This window comes from Enoplosus armatus, chromosome 17 (assembly GCF_043641665.1).
Source record: "Enoplosus armatus isolate fEnoArm2 chromosome 17, fEnoArm2.hap1, whole genome shotgun sequence".
Taxonomy (NCBI): Eukaryota; Metazoa; Chordata; class Actinopteri; order Centrarchiformes; family Enoplosidae; genus Enoplosus; species Enoplosus armatus.
In genome coordinates this window covers 3959348-3971122 of record NC_092196.1, presented here as the reverse complement: position 1 = coordinate 3971122, position 11775 = coordinate 3959348, and the positions used below count along the sequence as shown (strand labels likewise).

Here is an 11775-nt window from a genome sequence, read left to right as displayed (position 1 = left end):
CCTTAAATTAGTTTTTATTTCCTGGTGGGAAAAAAATAATATCGGGGATCCCACACAGGGATTCGGAAAAGTTATGGATCTCAGAAGTATGAATTAATATAGAAAGTAGGGATGCACCAGCATCGGGGGCCGAAACTGACCTCATTAACTGGATCTGTTATCGGCCAGATGTGACCAATCCGCCTTAAAAAAAGATATTATTTTAAAATTCTGACTGTCCATTTCAAAGCTCCCCTCCAAAATGTGTGTTGAACTAGTAGTGAGAATAAAAATAGGGGCATATATTCATAGATTCTGGATTTCTTCAATGACGGGGAAGAAATAGATGTCTTTTAAAGTTTTTTTTGAAGAAGGTAAATTAACTTTTTTAGTGGAAAAACCATATTAGACACAAATCACTATTCGAATCAGAGTATTCCAAAGTTTGGATCAAAGAGACTGAGACATTAATACTGGATGCCCTGAGTTAAGGTATCGGAAGAGAAAAAGCTGGACCGATGCATCCCTACTTTTCAAAAGTGTTTGAAAATGAATTCACGCTAATGAAAGTACCTTTAAAAAAAAAACTAAAAAAAACCCATAGTCACTACGCCCTTGTTTTGTGTTTTTGTGTTTTTAAATAACAGCAGGTATCAGGAATGATTTGAAACTGTGGTGCACTGCTCAAGGAGCAACTGAGCCCAAGCTGACCTTTGACCCCAAGACTCTCCCTTTCCTGAAAAACTAGCCCACTCTATTAACCTCTACCTTGCCTTGCTAAATGCGCGCACCCCAAACCCCTTTAAACGGCATCCTGAAATCCTTCAAACCTGCCAACTGGATCCCCTGAGACCTAACATCTGCTTTCTGACAACCTGCTGTAGCCTTGCTGCAGTTTTCTCATTTAAATCATATTGTGCAGGCTCCCATGTGTGTGTGTGTGTGTGTGTGTGCAAGTTGGCTGCATCATGGGTCGTTGTGCTTCTCCTAAGTGTGTGTGTGTGTGTGTGTGTGTGTGTGTGTGTTGAGGATGATTATGAGGATGCAGCAGAGTAAATGGATGCAGCCAGGACAGGAAACTGAATTTGATCCTGAAATTCCAACGATCCACGCGCTCACATACACACATTTGTCACGCTTTGTCTATTTCACACACACACACACACACACACACACACACACACACACCTCAGGAGCTAAATAGTCTCGTTTTGGTCACGGATAAAAATCTTTCCACCAAGTCATTTACATCGTTACAACACCAGAGGTCACCATTCCACACAGAACCAAGACATCAAACCAAAGAGCTAGAGATTCATATTTATCGGTATATTATATATTACTGTGCTAATGCAGGACTTTTTCAGTAGATATAAACTCTCCATGCTTAGAATGTACACATACCATACTATGATTCATTACACAGTTGGTTTTTCAATCAGTATTAGTTTAGTTTATTTGTTCGCCATGATAGCTTCAAGAGTCCATGTGGAGTTTGGAGAAGGCCCACGTTTTGATTGCAGTCTCCTCCATTTTGTTGCCTTTTTTCATCTCTCCGTCATGTGATTTTTCTTTTCTTTTTTTTTTAAATTTTCAATCCACATCAATCGTTTTTTGGTCCTCTTTTCTGTTTTGTTTTTTTAACCCTCTCTTCTAGTGTCACTCTCTCTTTATCCACTCTTGCACTCTCTCTCTGCCACATGTCTGTCCGGGCCCGTGGCGCTGCTCCGTCATCGTATTCATCATCAGCGACCCGGGGATGAGCCGAGGAGAAGAGGGGAGGAGGAGAAAAGAGGTTTTCCAGAGCAGCGACGGACCGACGGACGACAGGAAGAGAGAGACGGATGGAGAGAGAGAGGTAGAGAGGCGCATCGCCCATTGTGCCATCTGAGTCACTCGTGATGCCGCGCTGACGTGGAGACAAGCTGACTGGTTGCTATGGTTACTCCAACATGGCGTCCAGCTGGTCGGCCAGGTCGTCGAACATGCTGCCGATGTCGTCAAGGATGCTAACCGTGGTCTTCTGCTCAGCCACGGAGCTAAATGCACACACAGAAGCACAACGTTATACCAGCTGCTGGGGAATACTTCAAATCTAGTTTTCACACTCGAATGTGCTGGTGAAATTCACCATTTGGCAAACCCCGCCCTCCCTCGTTAGTGCTGCTGGCCTGCCAAGCTTACAAAGACCATGACGGCAGATTTACCATCAGAATTGAAACAACGCACCCTGGATTTCAGATACAGGGAGACAAAAGCAAGCTTCTCATTTCTAACCAGCTGTAGCTAGCTAGCTTACGAAGCTAACGTTGGTTCCGTCTCCGGCTGATTTTTAATGTTTACAGGTGTCTCATGTTAAAATGAGAACCCTGTAAAAGGTAAATACGCAGCTGATGGGTTACACATCATCACAAGTCTGAGGCTAAAGCTCATAAATATCCTCACCAGCTGATGACTCATGTACATAGAAGGCTTCAATAGAGAAACAGCAGTTGTTGTTGTTTTGCCGTGGAGAGCTAGTCCGACTGTCACGCGAAGAAAAAAATGGAGGCTGAGGCTGATGGGAAGGCCATTAGTTTTGTAGGTATTTGGTCATAAACCAAAGCACTGAATATATTTTGACCTGATGATGGCGCTAGATGAAAAGGGATTACAATTCATCCTGAGGGGGGGGGCATGAATACCATCTACCAGATTTCATGGTCACTCATACAACAGTTAGACAGCGTTACAGCCAGTTAACCGCCATGAAAGTAGAAGCCTTGGTGTGTGTGTGTGTGTGTGTGTGTGTGTGTGTGTGTGTGCGCGCGCGCTCCTTACTCCTCTTGCCGCAGTATCTTATCCTCCACGGCCTGCAGAGCTGCGGCCAGCGACGCGCTCGTCTCCTCCAGCTTCTGATGCACCAAAGAATCCACACCGAAGTCCGTCGTCGTGGCTGCTGGCGCCGTGACCCCGCCTCCCGCCATCCCACTGTCCACCGACACCCCGCCAATGGAGGAGCGAGGGGGCTTGACAGGCGGCGGGGTCGGGCTGGGAGTGGCGGGAGTCTGGGGCGTCTGCGGTGTTGTGGGAGTCTGCGGGGTATGGGGGCTCTGGGAAGACGGGCTCAGTGGCTTGGCGTTTGGCGGGCTGGGGATGTTGGAAGGGGGGAAGTAGGGGGGTGAGCTGGTCTGTCGGGCCACCGCGGAATGCTGCTTGACCGGGGCAGGAGCCGGGTTTGGGGAGGGAGGGCTGGTCATGGAGTGGATGAGCTTGGCCGGTTTGGGTGCTGTGGGCGGGGGCATCGGTTTCGGCGAGACAGGTGGAGGGATCTTCTTTCCTTCCACTACAGAAATGGAGAGAGAGAGAAAAAAAGAGCAAGGCTGCATCACTGATATCACCACAGACAGGTTAGTTTTGAGCATACTGACACCTTTAAAGGCCACTCCTTTAAAGGAACACACAATCAGACACTGTACCTGGGCTTCCAGGCGTCCCAGGGCCTGGCAGGGGGACTCTCTTGTTGGAGGCAGGCTGTGGGGGGGTCTGTGGGCCTGCCTGTCTCTTTATCTGTGCCACGACAGGCTTCGGAGAGACTGGTGGCTTTGGTTTTCTCACTGGACCTCCTTCATTGCCCACTGGAGCTCCTTGATCCACGCTGTCCCTTCGAGGAGCAGCAGTCAGCTGCGGTTGAGGTTGAGGTTGGGGTTGAGGTTGGGGTTGAGGTTGAGGTTGTGGCTGCGGCTGCGGCTGCTCTGTCACTCCAATATCAGACACCGGGCGGCGTTTCATGGTGGCCGTGCCGTTCTGGTAGGGTACTGGCTGCATGGTGTTGGGCTGGCCGGTCCCCGCAGGCTCTCCATTAGCCCCGGCCAGGTCTGCGAAGCCCTCGGGCTCCTTGTCGCGGCTCTTGGGCCGCCGTTTGACGGTGGACGACTCCTGGAGGGTGAAGTCGGAGCCGTTGGGGTGGGGCTTGGAGCTGCGGGGCCGTCGCTTTAAGGTGGCCGTGGCCTCGACCCTGGAGATGTCCTCCTGCGTGTAATCTCCGTCTCCCTGGGGACCCTCGCGGGGACCCTCGCCGTCACCCTGCAGACAAACACAAAATACACACTAACGGAAAATTCATACATTCGTGACAAGAGTTCATTTTTGCACAAACAGTCAAAAACATTGACAAAGATAAATGATAACACAAATAAAGCTTACAGAACACAGAAGCTCCACTATGGATTTGTAATACATTAGAGCACATTTGATTTTAGCACATTACATTACATAGATAGATAATGTAGATAGACAGATAGATAGATAGAGACACAGATAGATAGAGAGACAGATAGATAGATAGAGAGACAGATAGATAGATAGAGAGACAGATAGATAGATAGATAGAGAGACAGATAGATAGACAGATAGATAGATAGAGAGACAGATAGATAGAGAGACAGATAGATAGATAGAGAGACAGATAGATAGATAGAGAGACAGATAGAGAGATAGATAGATAGATAGACAAACATATATATAGATAGCTACCTGTCCTTCTCCTTCTCCCCGACCCTGGCGGCGGATGGTCAGGCTTCCCTCCTCTGCAAACGGCAGGTTCTCCGATGAACTGCCGCTACCTCCCGAGCTGGGGTGGGGGGAGGACGGAGGGTGGGGAGAGGAGGAATTTACAGGAGGAGGGGAGGTTTCGGGCTGGGCGGAAGGCGAGGGGAAAGCGGAGGGAGTTGGCTGGTCCCGCCTGGCAGCCGCGACCAGTTCGGTGACAGGGCCGCTGATGGTTCGCCGTCGGTTCACCACTTCACCATCCAGACCAATGGCATCACGTGTTTTCCCCACCTGGTAAACACACAGCAGTACGATTGGTTGATCATGCGTAGCTCATTAACATGTATAGTGTATATGGACAATGTTTCTACACTGACTCACACAAAATGTTCTCTACAATACCTGCAGGAAATTCTTCTGCAGCGCCATGCCTTTGGGTCCGCCCCCTATAGAAGACATCTCCAACATGGCGGCGATGCTCCTCACACTGCCCACACTGCTCGTCTCCACAACACCCGTCTCCACGGACACCCCCAGGTCGCTGGCGCGCCGCTGTTGGTGGTAAGGCACGTCCAACATCCCCCCCGTGGTGGTGAGTGCGTGCGGCTGCGCGTTGGCATCTGTCAGGTTGGAGTTGGAGCTGGAGATGGCGGAGCTCGAGCGCTTGGGTGGCGGCGGGGGCGGGCCTTTTTTCTTCTGACGCAGAGCAAAGGACTGCGTCTGGTTGCGGTTGACGTTCTTGTCCTGGTTGCGGACGGAGTGGCTGCGGCTGACTCGGTGGGTCACGGTGGCGTATTTACCTCCCTCCCCTCTGGTGACGGCAGAGCCCTGACCTCCCGCTACCTCTGCTTCCCCTTCCCCTCCCCCAACTCCTCCCGCCTTCTCCTCACACTCGCCATCTGAGACGGCGTGTCTGTTGAGGCTGTGGGCGCGTTTCTTCTGGAGCGCAGAAGGCTCTGCTCCTTCTCCCTCAGCCAGCTCCGCCTCTGGCGGGAGGCAGAGGAGGGGGACCTGTGGTTGTTGGCTCTCCCTAACCTCCGTGACCTGTGTCGGCGGTTGGTGCTGAGGGGGTGCCTGGTGCTGCGGCTGGACTTGAGGCTGTCGTTGTTGCTGGGGCTGAGGCTGGGGACATGGAGCTCCGCGGTGGGTCGGAGACTGAGGGGGGTGGGAGCGCGGCGACTGAGGTCTCTCCCCCTGGATGAACTGGGGGGACGGCTTGTGTTTGGCCTGCGGAGAAGCTGTGCTCTGGACGGAGGAGCTGGAGGAGGAAGATGAGGTTCTGGTCTTGGTAGGGGTGTGAGGGGGCGTGTAGGGAGGCGCAGGCTGGGAGTGGGCATGGGAGTGGGAGTGACGGTGTTTCCCTTGAGAGGAGACACTGCCTCTGTGAGAGGAGGTGCCTCCCTGGCTGCTCTGCTGCCTCATAGTCCGCGCCTCCTTCTTAGGTGTCCCAGCACCTCCACCTCCACCACCTCCTCCACCTCCTCCACCTCCTCCTCCTCCTCCTGTCATCACCTCATCATGGTCCTTGCTGAGGCTGCGTGTTCGCTGAGCTTTGACCTCCTGACCTGGCTGGATCATGGCACTTTGTAGCTCAGTGCTCAACTCGCTGTCCTGGAAGGTGCTCATCTTTGGAGACATGACCTCTGAAGAAAGAGAAAGAAACCCTTCCAATGAACGTGAATTCTAATCTTAATAAGACAGGAGGTCGTGACTGTACTGTCGTTCTCATTAGATCAGGCACGCACACACTCCCGTAGATTCAAGTTAAACCTCTTTCAGACCTGTTCGCTCACCGTCTGGAGGTGGGCTGTCCATTGACATGACTTCCTGCTGCTGTGTGATTGGCGGGGGCTTCTTTCTGAGGGAGCCCCGCCCATCTGAAGTGCGCTGTATTTCAGCCAATCGCTTTACTGCCAGCATCAGCTTCTTCTGGTGGCCTGAAACATTGAAAGATCGGAATTACAGTTCTAGTTTTATTCAGATAATTAGAAGAAATCCAATTACTTTAAATTATATTTTTTTTTTATCAAAATAAATTTTATATTTTATATTATTATTTCTGTTGATAATATTATGTATGATCTTCCCTCAACAGAATGTGAACATAGGCTGCCAACTGAAGCCCGAAACTAAATATGGTTATCAGTAAAAAGATATACAAAGCATTATACTTTCCCTTTAACCTCCAATCAGTTGATTAAAACAAAAGCAAAAAGCTTTATTTTTTCAATTTTATTTATTAAATTAAAACTTGTATTTTTCACCTCTTTCATTTGGTATTTTTTAGTCTGGCCACACAGTTAATAATTTATCTGTTTACTAATTTCCTCACATAACATTTCCCTTTTCACAAGCACCGGCTTTTTCAGCTAGCTTACCTAGCTGAAGCTAACTTTCATCATAAAACTACATAAAGTTAATCACCCCTATGTTGTACTGCATACTGTGGCATTACTGTATTAACTGTAACAGTAACTAAAGCATTTTAGCACGCAAGCTAAAGCTAACAAAGTTAGCCTGCTAACACCACTTGGAAAGTTCACAGACCATACTTTACCTACCTATCTTCATAACATTATCTTCATCTCTTCCACAATGGAATTGTTGTGTGGGATAAACAGGGAGTAGATAAGTAAAGGGAACTGGAGGTTGAAGTAAAAGTATAAACTTTATTATAGACACTTATATTTATAACTTGTCTGATAACCTCTAGCTATGTTTGGTCAGTTTCATTCGCAAGTCGACGCCACACCAGGATTACTTTGAACACATTGGTCTGTTCATGATTTACAGGGTGGCTGTCGCCTTATAAAATTCGTAGCATAGATCGCTGTCCAGAGTGCTGAATCTTGACTGTAGTGCACATAAAGTTGATACTTTATCACGGTGGTCACATGTTCTGATGTGTACAAAGTATATCCGTGCGTCTTACCCAGTTTGGTGATGCCTATTTCCTGCAAGTCCTCCCAGGTGATGTCCGTGATGAATTCGATATTCTCGTAACCGTTCTGCACTAACACCTGGTGGTACTGGCTTAGACCAATAGCAGACAGCCACTCGCCCAGGCTGGCCTGTAGGAAACACCAGAAACATGGCTGCTCACTCATGCGGAAGGCTTTGCCTTCGAAAACAGGCGTAACGTCTTTGCGTGTTGGAATTTTACTCACAGGTTTCTGCTCAGGCAGCCAGTCGTTGACACTTAGCTTGTTAATCTCTGACGTCATCTTCTTCCTGTGACCTGGTTTAGTTATTCCAATAGCAGTCAGATCCTACACACACACACACAAACACAAGCATGCAAGTAAGGTACAGCAGTGGCATGTTCAGGCTTTTCCTCTACAAAGTGAATTCAAATCTCGCCAAGGCTCCAGCAGTCTCTCTCTCTCACACACACACACACACAGAGGAAAACTTGCAACACAAATAAACAAGTGACAGCGTGACATCTGATGAAAGCTTCTGCCAGTTGAGGAGAACAGGGCAGAAATGTGAATGTCTCAAAATCATAAGAAAAGCCAGGAAAGCAAAAGCAAATGTCTGCAGTGAAACGGAAGCATCTACGTGAAAAGAATCAGCTCGATTCTCCGTAACGTGATTTAAACTCAGCTCTTTGCACTCATCATTTCTGTCAGAAGTAAACAAGCTCGTGCTTAAACACGAGCGACGTGAATTCAAAATGATGGCGTGCAGATTTATTTGGAACTGTAATTAATGCACAAACACAGTGCGTCATCCTGTCAAGTGTCTGTTTACTTTTGTTTCTGTGTGTTTCAGTGGTAGTTGTGGTGGACACACAAGAACACACTTTTACAAACATCATCACACACACACACACACACACACACACGCTTGGTTGTATAACTCACACATTATATGCAGATGTGACATACAGTAGGAGAGGATTCTACGACATATCTCTGATAACAAAACCCCTTCTTAAGTCAGCTCAGCTCTGAACCATTCAGCATGCAATAGCACCGGAGTGTGTGTGTGTATATATACACAAATAATTTATGTAAGCTATAAATTATTTGTATGTAGGTGAGCGTGGCAGAGAGCATCGGTCTCGTTCCTCAGAACAGGCAGCAGCAGCAGCAGCAGCAGCATCGCTGAAGGTGATGGGAGGGTCAGGAGGTTGTGAGCTTATTTTTAATTTTTGATTTTTGTATTTCATTGAATTTTCCCTTTTTTAAGCTCCAGATTTGTAATTCAGACTGGTGTTTTTTTGTTAGAAACTTGCCTGGTGCCATTTGAACATAATGATGATATGACATAACAGAGTTTCACTGGGCTGATCCAAAAGAACAACGTGAACATATTTACTATTTACTACTATTTACTTTTCGAAATATTTCGTTTAAAGGGGCACTCAATTCATCACTTTCAGTGGGTAAACATACTTTTTTTTGTTACAGGAATCCAAACAATAGTATGGAGCTTTGTTGCTGTTCATTTAAGCAGATAGGTCCAGCTTTACGTTTTCCTTGATCACTTTCCCTTGTTACTTAAAGCTGCATTAAGGCATTTTTGACCACTAGGGGGCAGAAAGACTCACCATAACCCACAGTAAAACACAACAATCATCTTATCTTGTTGTTATGGGCAACACATTAGCAAACATAGGCCCACTAACACACCCAGCGTACTTAAAGAGCAACATTAGCAGTTGCTCTTATATTCACTGGCCTTTTAGATCTGAACACAATATCCATATTTCTAGATGCTACATGCTCGACTTCCCTCGCCCTCCACTCATTTACTTCTGCTTTCCGATGTTTCTTGCGAAGCAGATGGCATACATTCAAACTGTCAGAGCTTACTGGAAATTGCTATCTAAGGTTTTTTATTGTGGGGTCAGTGAGAGCCATGAGACTCAACTGTACGCTGTTTGGCTGGCTGGCGAACCGAAACGCTAAAAGTGGTTAAAATACAGAGGTGGGTTTGGTGAGTCATGAGTTTAGGCATTATTTTAATATTGCTTTTAAATATTGTGCAAATTAAGTTATCAGGATTTCAGCTGTGAAACCACAGACTGAGGTTATTGGAAATGTGCCCTTTTTAAAATACACTTATTTTTTTGCCAAGAGCTAGATGACACGATTGATACCACTCTCACGCTTAGTACTAAGACTTGTAAACAGGGGGAAGCAGCTAGTCTTTTGTGCTAAGCTAAGCTAAGCTAACTGGCTGCTGGTGGTGACTTCATATCTACCATACAGACATGAGAGTGGCATCGATCTTCTCAACTAACTTTCGGCAAGAAGGTGAATAAGTGTTTTCCGAAATGTCAAACTACAATGTCAAACATTTTAGCTAAATTAGACATTCGTAGACTCTTGCATCAACAGCCATTTCAATATTTTGAATCACATTCATTCACATGTTGAAAATACATTATTACCATGAATATTTTTTGTTAATTATAATAATTTTTTAACAGGTCAGAGAGAGAGACACAGGTCAGAGGTCAGGGTGAGAGGTGAAAGGTTCAACCAGGACAAGTTTGGCGGGAGGTGGGGAAGGGATAGCTGGGATCAGTTTAGTTGAGTGGTGTGATTGTGCTCATTTGGGAATTTGTGAAATTATATACATGCATCTTGATAGACATCAAGGACAGCACAAATCAAAGTCGCACAGACTTGTTTCCATTGTGGTCCTTGGGAGGTGCCTGTGACCTCTCTGGGGTTCAGGGGGGTCAGGGTTCAGTTGCCTTACCTCCGGGGTCATTCGGCTAATGGTGGGCAAGTCATACCCAGCGCCCAGGAAGTTTGGAGCGTAGACCTGCAGCTGAAAGTCGCTCAGCCATTGGACAACGGCCTCTGAGCTCTACGGGAGAGAAGACAGGGGGTATGCTGTCACCGGCTACGTGTCTGCTTCTTCAACAGCCACTTTTTCTCAGCAGGGCCAAGTGGGGCCAAACAGGGGCCACAATTTAGATACTGAGTCACCATGTCTGTCAGTCTGTATCTTCATATTCTTATGCATTTATGGATGATTATAATGATTCAGTGGCACTATAAGTAGTCAATGAATAGCCCCGGTTAGCCCTGCATGGCCCTGTAGTGAAAACCAGGCTAAAGTTAGGAAGGAGAAAGGCCCTGCCTACAGTCTCAAATGCAACAGCAAGAGATGCAGATTAGCAGCAGCAGTCTAATCACTTTACAGCTGGACAGTAAAGACAAAGTAGAGTTGATGTTTCTTTTGCACTTGAAGGGGAGAGGCCAGAAGACGCTGTTTTGCGTTGGCGACAGCTCTAAAAAATATATCATAGAAGTGCACACACTCATTAACCCCCCCCCCCCCCCCTTGTAGCTATGTGTGTTTAGGTGAGATTAATACATCACTGAATTAAAAAAAGTTGCACCACACAAGCTAATTCTTATGTAGAGATTAGTTGTCACCTGCTAACTGCCAGGTGAAATGCTGCGTACCTAGCTAGCTGAACCAACTGACGGGACTAGCATTAAGCTTGCTATTACCCATTTAGATTGAAGAGTAAAAGAGGTACTATGAAACATGATCGACATATCTGACATGACACTTAATTAAAATGTTGTTTTTAAACTGGTGAGTTTATAAATTGCACTTCCCCAAAACAATACAATACACTTCAAATTCAGTTAGGTTAGCATTGTTGTGAATTTGACTAAAACAAAATAAAGCCTACATACAGAGGACTGCAACTTGAACCTGCAGTAACTGATTTTTTGGCCACTTGGGGGCAGCAGAAACAAGCTGAAACGACCTTTTAAGTTGATGTATTGAACTTGATAGCCAAGGGTTGCTAATTTACACATCCAGCAGTTACGAAGGGACATAAGCGTTCATTTTGTTCGTTCATAATTCTGTCTGATGAAAGTAAGTCCAATATTTACTCTCCTTTTAGCTCAATTTTGGTCTCTCCTAACTCCTGAGGGAAATATCTGGCTTTGCTAACTGTGTCTGTCTGACGTTTGGTGCTGTGGAGGCAGAGTAGGGATTTCTGGCACAACTTACTACGGAGCACGGAGAAGGGAAACAGTCTCCAGCAACACAGAGAACAACTTAATTGTCAGACTGACGCGTTTCGCCTTGCAGCCTTCATCAGGGTCATCACAACACATTACAAACAAAGGTTTTTAAAAAAAAAATATAAAAGACAACCAGTCATATACATACACATACATATCAGCCAATGGGGCACCTACACATAGATGGGCTACCAGATACACAACCAGGTTAGAATAGTCTATATATAGATTATAGATTCTGCAATGTCCTGCTCTA

At 46.5% G+C, this 11775-nt stretch overlaps 1 protein-coding gene across 1 annotated transcript in view; it reads right to left on the bottom strand.

Moving 5' to 3' along the window:
• Positions 1–1921: 1921 nt before the first annotated feature.
• Positions 1922–11775, bottom strand: part of caskin1 (CASK interacting protein 1) — an 86527-nt gene continuing 76673 nt past the window's right edge. The window contains exons 16-24 of the mRNA XM_070923207.1: positions 10225–10335; positions 7677–7778; positions 7442–7580; positions 6303–6446; positions 4912–6152; positions 4495–4800; positions 3438–4068; positions 2800–3304; positions 1922–2018 (exon numbers count right to left, since the gene is read on the bottom strand). Coding sequence (XP_070779308.1) covers positions 1922–2018; positions 2800–3304; positions 3438–4068; positions 4495–4800; positions 4912–6152; positions 6303–6446; positions 7442–7580; positions 7677–7778; positions 10225–10335 — 3276 coding nt within the window. The remainder of the gene's footprint in view (positions 2019–2799; positions 3305–3437; positions 4069–4494; positions 4801–4911; positions 6153–6302; positions 6447–7441; positions 7581–7676; positions 7779–10224; positions 10336–11775) is intronic.